This window comes from Vanacampus margaritifer, chromosome 4 (genome assembly GCF_051991255.1).
Source record: "Vanacampus margaritifer isolate UIUO_Vmar chromosome 4, RoL_Vmar_1.0, whole genome shotgun sequence".
Classification (NCBI taxonomy): domain Eukaryota; kingdom Metazoa; phylum Chordata; class Actinopteri; order Syngnathiformes; family Syngnathidae; genus Vanacampus; species Vanacampus margaritifer.
This window is the reverse complement of record NC_135435.1, coordinates 18,048,669-18,067,134: the sequence shown is the minus strand read 5'-3', so window position 1 is coordinate 18,067,134 and position 18,466 is coordinate 18,048,669. Positions and strand designations below refer to the sequence as shown.

General features: G+C 38.3%; 1 protein-coding gene across 2 annotated transcripts in view; it reads left to right on the top strand.

Annotated features, from left to right (window-relative positions):
- Window positions 1–13,467, top strand: part of spon1a (spondin 1a) — a 51,207-nt gene extending 37,740 nt beyond the window's left edge. The window contains exons 8-16 of one of the 2 annotated variants that reach the window (XM_077564758.1): window positions 3,197–3,398; window positions 5,174–5,314; window positions 6,815–6,890; window positions 6,979–7,161; window positions 7,555–7,725; window positions 8,442–8,609; window positions 9,132–9,296; window positions 10,527–10,796; window positions 12,432–13,467. In XM_077564758.1, coding sequence (XP_077420884.1) covers window positions 3,197–3,398; window positions 5,174–5,314; window positions 6,815–6,890; window positions 6,979–7,161; window positions 7,555–7,725; window positions 8,442–8,609; window positions 9,132–9,296; window positions 10,527–10,796; window positions 12,432–12,595 — 1,540 coding nt within the window. In that variant the 3' untranslated portion in view covers window positions 12,596–13,467. Of the gene's footprint in view, window positions 1–3,196; window positions 3,399–5,173; window positions 5,315–6,814; window positions 6,891–6,975; window positions 7,162–7,554; window positions 7,726–8,441; window positions 8,610–9,131; window positions 9,297–10,526; window positions 10,797–12,431 lie in introns of both variants that reach the window. The other variant, XM_077564757.1, reaches the window with a different exon arrangement.
- Window positions 13,468–18,466: the final 4,999 nt, after the last annotated feature.

Genomic DNA, 18,466 nt, shown 5'->3' with positions numbered 1-18,466 from the left:
CTAAATGTCTACTTCTGAATCATTCTGGATCTCATTTGGATGAAACTAAGTTGTCTGTGATATTATTATTCTGAATGACGTACTGTATTGTCAGGGAGGTTTTGGTGCCCCTGAAAAATCTGTCTCTAAAGTTACATGAGACTTCAATAAATCTCGCAAGACCTCAAAAGATTACTGTAATTGGGCACCTGTTTTGCATTTTCTTTGGGGGGGTTTGTGGCTACTTTGCAACATTTTATCTAAAAACAGATCACCATCATGTCAAGATCTTAGTGCTCGAGAAAAAAATAAAAAATAAAATAAAATAAAAAATGATCAGCATCTGTTTTTTGGACTTAGTGATTGCAAGAAAGAAAAAAAAAAGATCTTAGTGCTCCTCCAGATTTGATCAGTTCAAAGATCAGTTGCCTGGGTATGTTTTTTTTCTCTTTTCTTTTCTTTGATTTGTTGTCGATTTCATACAGGTGTATTCCAAAGGAAGGAACAGTCTCAATAATGTGTGTTAAGAGAATAAGAACATGAGAAGGATTTACTTGGAAAGCATACAAAGCAGTAAGGCTAGGGTGTCGACTTGTGTGACTTAAATGAATCAAATTGAAGGTAGAGTGTTTTATTTACAGTGATTATCTTATAAGTGATTATTTTACTGTAACACTTGTAAGACTCTTGCTTAAATGTTAGGATAAAATATCGACTCCCAAGTTAATAAGATTTTATGATATCGACAGTTTGTATTATTCCTTGTTAAAAAATAATTTAAAATTGCCCAGTGTCCAGGAACAAATTTTGTTCTAAATTGTAAAAAAAGAGATGACGATGGTCAAATGATTTTAATTACGTCCCCTCAACTTTTTCAACAACAAACAAATGAAATGATAAATCAACTATAGGCATACAGGTTGGACCATCATAGTGAGACAAAGTATAGTGGGAACTATATTTTTGGGGCCGGTTAAGCATCTTCCAAGTTGGGCCCAGTACTTGCTGATCAGTACAAACTCATCCCTGAAACTGCCGTCTCCCGCATTCTTACCGAGTTCATTAGCCCCTGAAGCTATTTAATCTCTTATTCATGAGAAAAACAAGATGCTTGTTGGCACAGCGTGCAAAGAACTTCAATGGTAACAACCTGCGCGATGTTGTTTACTCCCAAACCGAAAGGCCGATGACTTTAATCTCCAAAGAGTATTGCATAGCCAGGATTAGAAGTCAGGATATCCACCGGGAATAATTATCTTACTCTACGCTTTATATGCAGACAATTCATTGTATCGTTTCGTGACTGTGTACAGAGACAATAATGGCTGTGACAGCTCGGTTACAGAGGAAGAAAAGCAAATCATCAAAATGAGATGTATGTCCATATAAAAGAAAAACTATAAAGAAAAAGTGTGTATTTTACTAAAAAATTTAGAAATATGGTTGTGAAGCCTCACAACTTTATATTATCTTTGTATGTGATATGCATTAATGCAAGTGCTTATTTGCTTGTCTGGGGATTGGTAGGAGAGTGGGTGGTAATGTTGGGCATAAAAAGAGCAAATACTGTTTTTGATTGGTTTGGATTGATTTAGACAATGTCTTACAATGCAATACAATATAATACAATCAATCAATCTATCTATCTATCTATCTATCTATCTATCTATCTATCTATCTATCTATCTATCTATCTATCTATCTATCTATCTATCTATCTATCTATCTATCTATCTATCTATCTATCTATCCATCTGTCTGTCTGTCTATCCAACCATCCGTCAATCGATCGTCGGGCTGAAACGTCACAATTTGGCCCAAAAATATGTTGTTTCAAAAATCTATACAATTGGTCATTCCACACGTGAATGTTATTTTATTTTATTTCATTTTAGTGTGTACTGAAAAGTCACTGCTGAATAATCAGTGTAGGTTGAAATGAACTTCAATTTGCTGACAGTGTTGAAGTAGAATGAGAATTTTATTCAAATCGTGACATTTGAATTCCTTTCCGCATACATGTTTTTTTGGTTTGTTTGTTTTTGTTAAGCCTGCATTGGCCAACTTGAATAATCAAACTGGAGCACAGAGGAAGCTGCCGCGAATCTGCGGGAAAGTGCCTCTCTCACCTTTCAGCAACAAACTGACAAAAATTTTCACCTGAGTTTATACTTTTTTTGCAAGGCGACCAAGAATTTTGGAATAACAAAAGTGGTTTGCTGAGGTAGTCTGCGGTGATTAACGGCCTCCTTGTGTGCGACCAGCCTTGCTCCGTCTCTCCTTTGCTGTCAGTGACGTCTTGTTGGAGCCCAGGTGGTGTCGAAGATAAATGTCAGAGTTCCAGTGTTTGCTGAGTAAAAGGCGACTGAGTGTAGACTCGGGTTGCACGTTCCCAGGGGATGACGGCTGTTCCTCGCCTTTAGGGGCCATCATTAGCAAAAGTGTTCAAGGACAGGACTGAGTGCAATGGAGTCAAATGCATTAAAATGGCACGTGGGGGGGAAAAAATGTGGCCTGTTAATTGTCTATGTGACACTAAATATGGGTTCACTTTTAATTTGTACATCATTCTAATTACTCTAGCTGCCAATCATAGATCCAGAGAGACAAGCAGATATTTTTATTCCCATCAAGCCACTTTTGTGTTCTATCTCATAAACGCTGTCTTAAAATGCATATTTAATTATAAGTTAGAGAAAAATGCTTTGAAAGCTTGACTTGATGACAATTTTGCCTTGTTGAGAGCTGTCTTCGTCACCTTCTGTGCATGGAGCTTGTTGTCAGAGCCCTGCTGTGAGAGCGCTCTAACTCGGTGTGGTGCTGGAATCTACAAGAAAACTATGACAGATGACAGCGTGTAGTCTCGTTACTGATTGATCACTGCAGTCTTAATGATAAAAAAAAAAAAAAAAAAAAAGAGAGAGCAATGATGATGACATGTCAAATCGGTAAAATTACCAAATGAACAATACTGAGCTCTCCAGAAAAAAATAAAAAATAAAAATAATAAATCCAATATTTGGACACATACCTCACAAGGCTTTTAAATCCATACACTGTACTTCTTTATCTGCTATTTGAAGAAGTTCTGTTTTGCATTTTCACTGTTAATCAACCTCAGTCGATGTGGTCGACTGAGTCCAAATTTTATTTAGTTGCCTTCTGCGGGCTATAATAGAACATAATCAACTCATATTTTCTCATTTTCTTCCACCAGGCGGGCTGCACCATCTGCAGAGTTCTCGGTTGACCGGACCCGTCACCTCATGTCCTTCCTGACCATGCTGGGGCCCAGTCCCGACTGGAACGTGGGTCTGTCTGCAGAGGACTTGTGTACCAAAGAGTGTGGATGGGCTCAAAAAGTAGTACAGGATCTCATCCCTTGGGATGCAGGCACTGACAGTGGCGTGTCATACGAGGTCAGTGAGATACAATTGCATGTATTTATGATAATTAGGGTTATTATTTGTGTTGATAGTTACTGCAAACACAGTTTGAAAAAACGAGGTTTGAGAGGGCATTAACAGAGAGAAAAGAGAGAACAAAGCAAAAAGCAACAGAGAACATTAACAGTATAAAAAGTTACAGTGATGTTATGCAGGAGTTGGATTCTATCTCTATTCTGTGAACCCGGGTTGGAAGTGATAGGACAGGGTAGGAGAGGGAAGGACAGGAGAAAAGTAATGAGCAAGGTAGTGCAACCCGTGTATAGTGGGAGTGGCTATGCAGTTCAATTTGAGTGCAAATGAGAGGGCAGTCGAGGAAGCTAATATAATCATAAGGGCTGTGTATAGCAATTAGAGTGTGGCCCAGCACCAGGCGACTAAATCCCATAGGCGTGTATCTTGGGAGATTTGCGAGTGAATCAACATCATCACACATGCATGGTAGTCATTGGAGGTGAAAAATGGAAAACAGAACGATTCCGAGCTTCTTCTCAAGTCAACTCGCCCCCCAAAAAATTGCATATCGTTCATACATTTTCAATGTCCTCCATGTTGAAGTGTAAAGCATGCATGACGTAATGCAGGCTTCAAGTTGAAGGTGATCGACCTGGCTGTTGCAAAAAAAGGCAATCCAGCGATTGCTTATAAGCTTGGAGAAAACAAATCAATGATCGTTTTTTTGTTTTCGCTCATATTTTTATGTGTAATATGTGCGTTTCATAAACCTGAAATAAATAAATATTACAATAAAAATAAATCTGAGGGCAATTGAATATTGTATTATTTTCACCGGCATTATACTGTAGATTACTAGCAAAGTAAGGACTAAAGAATATAATATTACATTTGGTGAAGCTCCAGTTATAGCAGATTCCCTAATCTATCATTGTGAAAGATCTGACCCATAAAAGATATTATCGCCAGCGACAGGACACTGGTGTTTGGCCTTTATGGCCTCTCCTCTCAATTGAGTGCTTTTGTTCTGCACTATTTCAGACCCTATCAAACCACTGAAGTCACAAAAACTTTCCCTATCCACTTCTTCCCCCTGAATAACCCTACGCCGTCTCGGCCTCAGTCAGAATCATTCTGACCTTGTCAGTACACCCCGTCTTCCTCTACCTGCCTACCTTTCACATTGACAGCCACTGCCCGCCCCACTTTTTCATACATGCACTGCCAGTTTGCAACACATCAAGCCAAATCATCACCCATCAAATTCTCCGACAAGAGAACCGACAAGGACATCTTCCTCTCTTGCCCCCACCTTGAGGCGCTGTTTACTATGTGCCTTATGTCAACACTATGAGATTTGTATGCGTGTGTGTGAGAGTAAGAGCAAACTCCATGACTCCATGTGTGAAATCCTCGGTGATCCTCTTTATCCTACCTTGGCATCTAGAAGGAATAAATTCACTCTTTTTTTTTCTTCCTTTCAGCTCCTTCCGTATATTGTAGTCAACTTCAGGAACACTTTGTGACAGCAAGTATCAAACAAATACTACAAGCAACAGAATAGATTTGAGTTTTTACAGGGGTTGAGAAACAGAACGTTTCAACGTTATATTCTCCTTGCACGGAATAGTTATAGCCTTTCTATGCACATTACTGCCACATACAGGACTGGGGTGGAACAGCATCACCTGGCATGTTCAGCATTGCTATACCTCAGCAGACGTCTAAGCTGTAATGAGTGCCAATGCAATTAGTGTTGTTTTTTTAAAAATCCTATTGTGTGTCTCTTTTAGTCTCCCAACAAGCCTACGGTGCCCGAAGACAAGATCCGTCCTTTGACCAGTCTTGACCACCCCCAGAGTCCTTTCTATGACCCAGAAGGAGGAGCCATCAGTCCTGTGGCCAGGGTCATAGTGGAACGCATTGCCAGAAAGGTCGGTTGTCATGCTAGTCACAAGCCTGTACGAAAACAAATAGAATATAAAAGTGGGATATGATGCAAGACAAGGCCTGAATATTTGATTCTGCTCCTATATTTTTGTTTGTTGTGTGTGGCCACTGTCAGCTTTGGCCTATCACACTAACCTGACCGATTTAGTTCTACCTTATGCAGACCTGATTTAACCTTACAGACATTATCGTGTGACCTAACAAGGAGATTTTAAGTAAGAAGCTGTAGGATGCATAAATATTTTATTAATTATAAACTTTGCCATTTTGTATAATGGCTTTTTAGTTTGGTGTGCATTTGTTACATTGAGTTGAGCATTTAAAAACTACAGTATTTACGACTTGACTATTACAGGTACATCACAGTATTATTTTATTACCCAAGCCTAATGCACTATCCTGCTCCTACTAAAAACAAATTAGAACTCACATAAAAGTGGAATTGGCTTCCCTTTATTATACTTTCTACACCATCAAAGTGGAGAGGTGGATGTGTTACGTGTTGCTGTGGTCAAAAAGCAGAACGTTAAAGTCATGAGTGTTAATAAAAGTGGTTTGGTCCCAATTGAAAAGAAAAGTGCGCGTATTTCGAACAGACAATGTATACTGGGATGTTAGTGTTAACGTAATTTAAACAACCACAAATATAATGAAAAAATTGTCATTTAAAATTTGTAGTTTTTTTTCTGACAAGTCCTTTTTATATTGTAGCCTGGACAATTAGTTGTTGTATATTTTGTTATAGCGGCTTGTTTGCTGTGCTACTAGACTGGCTCCAACGACAAGAGACAAATTATTTTGTGTGTTTTAACATGCTTGGCTAATAAAGATGATTCTGATTGTGATGTACCATAAAGGCTTGGGTCAACACGGTTTAGGGTGAAACTAGAGATGCAGGTGAAATAATCTTAAAACCGTGATGTTTTGGTGGTTTATACTCTCCTGACACGCCTTCTGTGCCAGCAGTGTGTCTTCAATTCCCACTCAGTAACGGTGTGAATGTGAGTGTGAATTGTTGTCAGCCTCTACATCAGGGGTGGGGAACCCTGGTCCTCGAGAGCCGCTGTCCTGCCTGTTTTCCATGTCTCCCTCCATCAGCGCACCTGATTGACGAACAAGATCGTTATCAGGCTACTACGGAGTTGCTGATTAGCTGATCAGTTGAGTCAGCTGTGTTTGAGGAGAGAGACATGGAAAACAGGCAGGACAGTAGAGGACCAGGGTTCTCTGTCCCTGCTCTACATGTACTGTACAGTACTCTTATGACTGGCTGGTGACCATGTAGAAAGCGGATGGATGGATTTATGTAATAAGTCCTTGAGTGACATCTAGTGGCAGGTTTGTGAATTTTATTTCAATGTGATCTGTAACCATATTCCATCCTGCTTACTACTAACAAGTCATGATTCTGCCATAATCAGTTTATCTGCGCTAGGTTAGGAAAACTGAAAAAAGAGCAATGAGTGTTACGTTTGAATCCGCAGGGGGAGCAGTGCAACATTGTGCCAGACAATGTGGATGATATTGTGGCAGATATTGCCCAGGAGGAGAAAGAGGAAGGTCTGGATCTGAACTATATCTCTTTACACCAACATTGGATTTGCAGCAGAAGGTGTTTATAACAGCTCTATTATTTGGCTCCCAGCAGACGACACCCCTGAGACGTGCATCTACTCCAACTGGTCTCCGTGGTCGGCCTGCAGCTCGGCTACATGTGAGAAGGGCAAGCGGATGAGGCAGAGGATGCTCAAGGCCCAGTTGGATCTCAGCGTTCCCTGTCCTCACACACAAGATTTTGAGCCTTGCATGGGGCCCGGATGCAGTGATGAGGGCATGTATTTGACCTTTCAAGGTCCCAGAGACAACAGAAAATATATATACATATATATGATGAAGTCATCATTCCAGACACTCAGTCTGAAGGATGACACCTGCCTAAGATGCTTTACAACCACTTTGATGTCGCTCTCATTTTTTTATTGAGAGTTATGGATTATTACTTCCTTTTTACAGTTTACAAAGTGACGGGTTATGACCATAGTTTATTAGTGTAGTGCAATACATAATGTCGGACATAAATTAAAGAGAACCTGTTGTATCTTTGGGAAGCTTTTAAATGTTATTGCAGACTCCGTTAAACAGACTTTTAAATGTGCTTTGTGAACGTGATTCACTTAGGAAAGTTTGTTCAAAGTATAATTTCACTTTCTAATTGGCTCTTTAGATGCATCCACCTGTATGATGTCAGAGTGGATCACCTGGTCTCCATGTAGTGTGTCATGTGGGCAAGGCAAGCGATCCCGGGAACGTTACGTAAAGCAATTCCCAGACGACGGTTCACTCTGCACGCTGACCACAGAGGAGACGGAAGATTGTGTTGTCAATGAGGAGTGCTGTAAGGAGAACATTTGCCTTTGTTTTCATAACTAGGGGTGTCAACATTTGTGTTCATTTTGAGTTGCTTTTAAGTTCTTTGAACACCACGCGATAAATGACAGCCCCTTACTTGGAAAGCCTGTACTGGGGGAATTCCAATCTGCAGACACGTCCACGTCAAAATTTAGCAGTAATACATTTATTAACAATGCATATATTTATAGAGACTGGGGTTAAGTTGTATTTTCCAATTTTAAAGATGTGCAGAATTTCACAAGTTACTTCATGTTAAAGATTAAATAGCTCTTAATATAAATTTTAAAAAAGACAAATGAACTGAGCTGTCACCTACGTCTTGCAAATGCAATTATGCCATCTAGTGACCCCAACACAAATCAATATCACACTCGTAACTGTACATATTTTTAATTTTAACTCGACTTTATGAATTATTATGAAATTACTGTATCAATGACTAAAAGATGCAGCCATATTTCTATTATATATAGTTTAACATTTTTTCACTTTTATGTTAACAAGAGTATGAAAAAAAATCTATTGTATATTTTATTGTACATTTAGAACATATGTAAAATGTACGATTAATTGTGAGTTAACCATTGAAATCATGCAATTAATTACAATTTTTAAAATAATTGCCTGACACCCCTACTTTTAACACGCAAAACTTAAATGTCAGACATTTTTAAACAAATTTTCCCCGCTTGTGCTCAGCTGCGAGCAGCTGCCTGGTAACCGAATGGGGTGAATGGGATACCTGCAGTGCCACTTGTGGTCTGGGCATGAAGCGAAGGGAGCGCATGGTGAAGATGCCCCCTGCAGATGGTTCCATTTGTGGAGCGGAGGTTCTCGAAGTGGAGAAGTGCATGATGCCAGAATGTCGTGAGTAAATGAGAAAAGCCTTATGCAAAAATATTCATCAAATATGAAACTTACTGACTTAACTTACTTAATGCACATTTCACTGAACCCTTCTTTATTGAAAAATAAAATAAGATTAATTTATTAATTAATTTATTGATGAATTAATTAATTAATTAATTTATTTATTTATTGACGAATTAATTAATTAATTTATTTATTTATTTATTTATTAATCTATTCATTTATTTATTTATTAATGTATTTATTAATGTATTTATTAATGTATTTATTTATTTTCAAATTATTTCAATTTAAGACATAGGTATAGGATTGACTGGGAGATGGATTACAATAAAAAAGAAATCACATGACGTACCATCACAAGAGCCACATGTCGACTACTGAGCACACCGAATTCCTGCACCGCACATTGGCCAATAAATGTATCATGTCACCTGCCAGCCAATGATGGCCAAGCGGAACATATCATCACAAATCTTTTTTAAGATCAAATGTGTTTGACTGTGTAATTGTGTATAGATACAATCCCGTGCATGCTGACTACGTGGTCCGACTGGAGCGACTGCAGCGTCACGTGTGGGAAGGGTCTGCGAACACGCCAGCGTATGCTCAAGTCGCCTGTTGAGCTTGGAGACTGCACCGAAGAGTTGGATCAGGTGGAGAAGTGCATGCTACCGGAATGTCGTAAGTTGTAAATACTTGACATGTACAGTATAGGTTACTTACAAATATGCAAGCACGTTACAGTGTACGCTCACTTGCCACTTGATGTTAAAGTGGAAGTCAACCTTAAACATTTCTTAACAATAATATGTTATATGTGACCTCACTAATCTAAACATGACATTGTGATTAATATTACAAGTGTGGAATATAAATTATGGAGGAAAATCCAGCCGTTTTTATCCATCTCAGGGGGCGGCCATTTTGCCACTTGCTGTCGACTGAAGATGACATCACAGTTGCTCAGGGCTCAGACGATGACCAACCACAGCTCACCTGTTTTCTGAAACTGAGCTGTGATTGGTTGTTACCTGAGACCTGAGCAGCTGTGATCTTATCTTCAGTTGACAGCAAGTGGCAAAATGGCCTCCTCCCCGAGATGGATAAAAATGGCTGGATTTTGCTGCATTATTAATACCGTATTTAGACTAGTGGGGCTGCATAGATCATATTATTGTCAATAATTTTTTGGGGACGTTGCGCCCGCAAGATCTAAAAAGAAGTCGATGACCCCAAGTTCTTCAGTACATTTAAAGTCCACTTAGATTCATTTGTTTGTCACTTTAAATGAGGTACTAATTGTGTTTCCTGTAATAAAAAGTTAATTAACTTAATTTGTATTTGGCTTAACGAGTCAGTTTAACAACTTTATTTTTCAGATGTGGAAGCAGGAGACAGAAGAGGGTTTAAAGTAGGCTATTGTGGGGCTCAGAATATTGATAATGTTGACAAACAGCAACATTTCGAATTTGAAAAACACTTATGTCAACTTACTATGACTATTTTAGAACTTACAATTATAAATGGGGGAGAAAACCCAGCTGGACATGCACAAACTGTACTGCCTGTACTTCTGCTAATCTTCATTCCTCTCCTTTCTAGCACATGGCTCCACCTTTCTAAATGTTCCTCCACCTGCTCCGTGCTTTCACTACGGAATTACAAAGTCATCTGCGAATATCATGATCCATCAGTATTGAAAGCAGGAAGTAGCTCAGAGCTGATCCCAGATGCATTCCCACCTCCATCTTAAACTCCTCAGTCTCATCTACAGCACACCTGTACTATTCTAACATATCATACATAACATTTTTTTTTTTTTTACAGGATTCTTACCTTCATGTAAATTAAACTTGTTTTCTTGTAGTCAGTTTTCCTCACGCCATCTTAATTGTCTTATTCACTTGTCAGCCATAGACTGCCTCATGTCCGATTGGAGCGAGTGGTCCGAGTGTAACAAGTCCTGCGGGAAAGGCCACACCATCAGGACACGCACAGTCAAGCTGGATCCTCAGTTTGGAGGGGACCACTGTCCTGAAAGCATCCAGAGGAAGAAGTGTAAGATCAGGAAGTGCACCAGGGGAGGACAGGGGAACGGCGAGGAGAAGAAACGACGCAAGGAGCTGCGGGAAAAAAGGAGGAGCAAACAGGGCAGGACTGAGGTCGCCTCTGAGCATCCAGGTTGGTGTCTCTCATCAAGTCATTGTAATCTAATCTACTCTATTCATCCCACAAGAGCACTTTAGCTTTACTTTCCTATTCAAGCTTTTTTGTGAAGCAAACAGACGTCATCATGTTACTGACCAACAGATTTTCATGCAGAATTGAATGAATGAATAGTAATTATAGGTTGCTCTTGTACAGAACCTTGTTCCTCATTGTTAGCTTTTTGCTGTCTGTAGTTAAAGGCCTGTCTAAATAATCAACCTTTTAATATCTGTTAATTTTCCTTGGAGAGAGAAGGTAGCAACTTCAAAAATGATACTCAAGATGTCTACAGTGTTGTTCATATTATGAAAGAGTTTAATAAATAGTTTTATTGAATTTGGATCATGAAATACTTAGATTAAGAAGAAGTCTGTAATATTTGTGTCAGTGAGGTTGCTATGTACACTCTAAAACTACAGTTGGGTCAAAAATAATCAAATTTTGGTCAAAATGAGACGGACCAGCTACTTGGGTCAATTTGACCCAACTTTCTGGGTCATTTTGTTTAAAACATCACCCCCAAAATTGGGTCATTTTGTACAAAGTAACCAAGTAGGTTGGTTCCATTTTGCCCCCCCCCCCCCAAAAAAAAACCAATAAAAGAAAAATAATAATAATAGTTTTTTTTTTTTTTACAGGTTTCTTACCTTCATGCTTGCAATACTGATGGAACCCCCCCCCCCCCCTAAACAATAAAATAAAAATAATAATAATATTATTTTGGGGGGGCTGAATGAAAAATCCAAAAAGTTGGGTCGATCAAGTTGGCCCAACTTTCTGGTTCGTTATGTATAAAGCAATTCCCCGAAAATTGAGTCATTTTGTACAATGCAACCCAGAAATGGGTCAAATTGACTCAAGTAGTAGGTTTTTACAATTTTTTGTGCTAACAACACCCCCCCCCCCCCCTCAAAAAAAATAAATAAAAAATTGTGACAGTCACTTTCAGGTCAGTTTGACCCAACTTTCTGAGTTGCTTTGTACAAACTGACCTCATTTTTTGGGGGGGTTGTTTTGTAAACCCCCCACCCCCGAAAAAATGATATATATTTAAAAAATGGATCCGTTCGTATAAAGCAACTGAAAAGTTGGGTCAAATTGACCCAAGTAGCTGGTCGGTCTCATTTTGACACCAATTGAGTTATTTTTTACCCAAATGTTTTTAAAAGTGTAGTACAATTGATTTTACTAAAGCAACCAGCAGAGGGTGCCAGTATTTAAGGCCCAAGCAGTTTGCTGTCTTAAGGGTTTCTGCTGGGGCAGAAAGCATAGTAACATTACATGTTGTAGCTACTCCTAAATAAAGGGACATCGCTATTTAATTAGCATGTTAACATGTTCAATCGCTTCTTTTTCAGCTGCTGGGCTGACTGTAACTAGGCATCTTTTTAAATGGTTCGATGTGTATTATTCAGTAAAAAAAAAAAAAAAAAGAGTATTTGTGCATTAATTTAATGCTATATAGTTGTTGTTTTTTTTTTTATGAAGGAAGTCTGTATAAATATCCATCTGTTGTTCAGGCTATTCACATTCTTCACTGACAAACACATCAAATATATTCAACAAAACATCTGTGTCAATCTGTCCATCTTCCTGTCATTCATCTAGGATGTAAAATGCGGCCGTGGTCAGATTGGACGGAATGCACCAAAGTGTGTGGCGGAGGTATCCAAGAACGGCTCATGACGGTGAAGCAAAGGTTCAAGACTGCACAATTGTCCAGCTGCAAGGACAGAAAGGAGATCCGAGCTTGTAACGTGCACCCCTGCTAAGAAGGATGCATGGGGGGGCTCAGAACAAGACCAGGCATTGTCTGTTGTCACCCGACGGCCCAGTGCACTCTATTTAGGGCTTTGATGGCACTCTAATGTCACATACTATACATCTACTAGTAATAAAAGTCCATTTCTGTTTATTTTTGATGATTCTGATTGGGGGCAATGGCAGGGGTGGGTGGGATTTGAAGTTGTTGGTTTAAAGTTCTAATAACGCCCTCTGCTGTCCACTCCACTTTCCTCGGGGCTCTTCCCTGTGACATTACAATTCAGCAGTGCAACCAAATCTGGTTTGGTTTCATTCCATCGTCCTGCTGAAGGCTAGCAGAAGTTTTAAAGTTATCATCAGGAGGCAAACATGAAGATCTGCCACTTCAAACAAGACTGATTCTTCAGTGCTGTATAGCTCTGATGCACTTTTGCAAGATTACTGTAAATGTGTTGTGGTACAATATATCTTGGAACTATTCGAATTGATTTAATAAATAAATACCTATTATATACTGTGGTATTCTTAGTATTATACAATAGTAATTTAAAGCACATGTGCCCAGCCATTCCAAATGTTTTTCACTACCTTCTGTTGAAGTTTTAGGGTCACACAATATAGAATTTTTACCCTACAATGTCGTTCAGTAGATGCACCACATTTGGAATGGATATTAGTTAACATTCTTAAAGATTTAGATTCCCCCCTCTCCCCGTGGATTTATTTTTTATTTTTTATAATATCTTAAGATTCTTACCTAAGTGTTGTGTAGATGTTTATAAACTGTTTTCTTCACCCTTTCCTCTTTTTTCCCCCTCTCTAACATGTTAATATTTTGGAATAACATTGCCTTTACAATAAAAGTAAATGTGACAACTTGTCAACTGGATCTGTGACTTTATTCAAAATGGCTAATATTAAAAATGTTGTATGAGTGTTTCATATATTTAAAAAACAAAACAAAAACAACAAAAAAGCATGACAAAGTGGCAAGTACATAAAGTTGAAGTATAAAATACTTGCTATATGTACTTACTATATTGGAAGTCAAAAGTCTCTTTTTTCCATTTTCTTTTTTTTTTTAAAGCAAATGGTTAGCACATTGATTTTGCTTTAATTTAGTTTTTTTTTATTTATTCTATTCAGTAATTTGAGATAGACGAGTCTGTTGGGGTATATTGATATCATATTGGTAATTGTATACTACTACTACTACTACTACTACTACTAATTCCGCTGCCACTACTAAGAATAAGAGGAAGAAATTAAAGTTACAATTAGTGTACTGTAATGTATATTGTATACTGCGTTCTTGGCTTGATGGCGATTCATTAAGTCACTCTTGATTATCTTGCACAACATTCCTTTATTCCATCATTTCTATTATTGTTGTTATTATTTAATTTCATTATTATTTGCAGCATAATGTCAAGAAAAGAAAGGTCACAAAAATATGAAAACATTCTATATCCATATGTGCCACCTCCCCCACCCCCACTTTTCAAAGTTCCGTAGCTGTTTTTGTTTTTATCGGATGCGACATAATTTGTGAGCCAATTGCTGTACTTACCTTGTTTAACCACTAGATGTCACTAAGAAATTGATTATTCTTTTAGCAGTCAATTGTCTGTATGATTGTGATGGAATGTCTATGTGTATATATCTGTTTTTATTTTTACATTTTAAAAAAGACATAAATTACTGATTTGGATTTTAATTACATTTTATTATTAATTTTGGTATCAATAGTTTTGTTTTAGGGGGGAGCTATGCACTGCACTCCAAATATGCTACAGCAGATCAAATGCCTTGTTGGAGACTCCAAAGGTTATTGATAATTTTCATTCAAAATTTTGATACGTGTAAGTCAATTCAGTAACACTTTGTATCTCTTAGATGAGGGACTATAAACACATTCTTAAAATGGTGGCACAACAAATAAAACTTTTCCAGAAACACCTTCAAAGACTGAAGTTGAAAACCATTGGAATGGTAAAAATAAGGTCTGTCAAGGTTGTGGACGATCCACGTGCTTACTTGCTGAAACCCTGACCAATTACCAACCGCACTTCCCCACTCCCCTTCATGGCGTAATAACAGCTGGGTGGAGGGGATAGTGTCATGCATTCCTCAGTGTGGAAGTGGGGGCTCAGGGTGAAAAATTCGATCCATCGCAATGCCAATCCTGTTTCCATGCCAACACCACCACACATGTGAAGCCTACACACTCCACAGGATTTGGAAACATGCAGGGTGAATTATTATAGCCGCGATTGAGCTACAAAAACACACACTGCAGGAGAAATTGAAACAAATCTGCTGACAAGAAAAACATTATGCATGTTCTGAGGATGCATGTGTGTTTTTTCGGCAGCAATCTGGTTGAAAACTCCTCTTAAGGCCTTTCTTGATGCTCCAGCTCCAAACTCAAAATCATCTCAAAGATGACTTCATGCAAGAAAATACACAAGGAATCTCTCAAACTATATAATTCCGTCCCTGCAAGAATGCCTAAGCTAATTATTAAGATTTGTCACTGCCTCTTCTTGATGCGTTAACAGTGAAACCTTAAATTGGTCCTGAACTTGTACAATTCAGAATTCAACCAAAATGTGGTCGGTGGAGAGTTGTGAATGTGTTTCTAAAGTAAAACTTAGCCTTCATGTGTGATTGCATTAGTATATTGCTAAAAAAGAAGAACAACAAAAAACTCAATAACAAAATACATCCAAGATTAAGTTAATTCCATTAAAAAATTTCCACCATTCCAGTTTTCCAGATCTTTTTTTGGCGTGGCTAAAACAATTAGATACCGTACTTTCTATGCCCATTTGTACCACTACAGAGCGCAGTTAGCCAGCTAGCTAGGCCTCGACTCCAAAATCTTGCATCTTTCCCGAGTGCCACAATTTACAGAACAGTTTGATGTTATTTAAATTCCCAAGCGATGTGGGCATACGCAGGCGGGCCAGCTGGCCAGATAAGAGGCTTGGTAGCTCGTGAGCTAGCTCGCGGCTAGCCGTTAGCTTGGTTGCTCGTGAGCTAGCTCGTCACTAGCCGCTAGCGCCTCTCGTGGTGTGGAGAGCCCACGACGATCTGGTGGGATGTATTCTAGCTGAGTTTTAGCAAATATATTTTCACACCTTAAACATACAAGGGCGTTGAGGTATAAGAACGACATAATTTGCTACCTCAATTATCATGACAAACTACACGTTAAGCCCACCCTCAAACACTACAGGCATGTAACATGTAATATTAGTGAAATGCAAGTCTTTGTTAACACGTTAAGTATTTATTTTCAAAATCTTCACCAAAAGTGCTTCGCTAATACTGTACTGAGGTTTCAGACTTCCTATCTGGACCTGTACGGACCTGTGAAAGAAAGTTTTGTAGATGAATATAGTAAGCTAACATTTTAACTGTGTGCAGACACATTGAATCTAATTTACCCACAAGACAGCTTGTGCTAATAGAATATAAAAAGCAACTGTAGATTGATGTCACTATTCTCGTTAACTGCTTAAACCAATTTAGCATGAACGTTACACTTCAGATTTTGAAAATGGATGATGTTGGTGAAAATGTTTTTCCCTAATGAATGTGTGAAAGAGGCTTTAATTATTCTGGCATTTCATTTTGATACGTGACAAAAATGCATAAATAGGTTTTGTGACAACCTACTAGCCACATTTTGTTCATTATATAATTATGAGTCAATGAAAGCTTTTAAGCTGGCAAGTACTGTAGCTCACTTCATTTCTCCCCACGGCGTGACACAATTTTTATTGTAATATACGCATGTTAATGTGTCCTAATTCAAATAAAACCACAAAGGGAACTTGCAATATTTTTTGTGTGCAGGCCCTATTGAGTTTCGGATTGTCAATGGATTCGTAGAGATTTGTTTTGAAGAAAAAAAAAAATCATCCTCACATAAAAGAGTAGAACTTTAAAAAATCCAATCTAGTCGCCTACAGTTTTCCACAATAATAGTACAAAGAAATGATTATTGAGTGATGATGAAGTTCACAAAATTCCATGACTTCATTTCGAAGATGCTCTTAAATATAAAAGGAGAAATAAAACGAGATTGTATCAGAGCGCGCTGCTTTTGGCTTTGAGGGCACTTCTTCGGCATGGCAACAGAAGTAGTGGAAATATTGGATTTCATGAACTAATAAACCTCAAAAGAAAAATCAATGTGGTGGCTGACTCTTTTCCACAAATTTATAGACTGTGACAACCAACAGCCTGTGTTTAAAACTTTTTTTTGACTTGAAAATGAAAAACATCTGTGAAATGTCACTTCATATGCAAATTACTGCAAGAACAAACATAATTGTTGTGAGGAAGGTCAAGTCATATTGTCTCTCCACTAACAAAGCAAATACAGACTTGGCTTGTATTTGCCATCAGCCATGATTGTCATTTATGTTCGAATGTAACAATGTGGCCTTTTGAGCGTCAAGGTTTTTTTTTTTCTTTTAAAAGAATGTTCTGTGAGCCCGCCGGCTATAGCTTTGAACAAATGAACTTGTTGAAGCTAGCTGTATGCTAGTTGCTAACCTCAGTGATTCCCAACTGCTATTTTATGGCACACTAGTTGCCCCCCCAAAAAAAAGGATAATAAAATACAATTCTTGAACAATAATATTTATGATTATATTTATTTATATTCATGAGTTAAGCAGCAAAATCCAGCATATCAGAAGGCGGCCAATTTGCCTCTTGCTGTCGAGTGAAAATTACATCACAGTTGCTCACGTCTCAGGTAACAACAAATCACAGCTCAGCTTCAGAAAACAGGTGAGCTGTGTGATTGGTTGTTTCCTGAGCCCTGAGCAACTGTGACGTCATCTTCAATTGACAGCAAGTGGCAAAATGGCCGCCCCCTAAAATGGATTAAAAACGGCTTGATTTTGCTGCATAACTCATGTTTCCACAAATGTAATATTAATCTGAATGTTATGTTTAGACTAGTGAGGTCACATATAACATATTGTTGTCAAGAAATGTTTACGGTAAAACTTGTTTGGCATGCGTCGCCTGTTATTAGTTATTGCCGACATGTGCTGATTTCATTTTAGAGCCAGATGGTAGAGAAGAGATGGATTCATATACAATATTAATTGAAGATGAAATTATATGACCACCAAATTGACCAAAATTATCACGGTTATCAGTTTTGACACTGTGCTTGTAAAATAAATGTCAGCAAAAACATTGTAAATAAATGCGCCGAAAGGCTATTTGGGTATGTGTTATCTTGTGTTTTGATGTTGCTGCATTAGGAACACTAATGTATTCTCTTTCAAAGTGTCCAATCCTCTCCGTCCAGATTGGTTTGGACCCCAATGAATCAGGGAAAGATGCAGAGAAAACCAGAAAATCACACGTCCATCTGTTGAGCCTGCACCAAAGGTCCCTGTGATATTTCCTGTGAAATTAATGATGATGGTGATATGGCGCCTCACTGAACACAGCATTCGCCTCGTAGACGGACGGGAACTGCAGCTTGGAAGAAGGAAGATATTCCCTTGCTTTTCATTTCTGTCTGAGTACTCTTGTTACTAGTTAACCACAATTACAGCACAGCACATTGAGTTTTATTTATGTGTATGGTCAATTTGTTTGATGACATCAATATTTTAAGAGCACGTTTTATAGAGTGGAACGGCAGTTTAAAACATTTTTCATCACTGTGGCTGATATTGGCTAGGGATCAGTTTAGAGTGCATACTGCCTTTCGGTTAAAGGCATCTGGGATAGGCTCCAGCTTATCCGCAACCCTAATATAGACCGACAGGTACTATAAAAAAAATGGATGGATGGATGGACACTATAACAATGACTGAAACAAAATCAATAGCACCAAC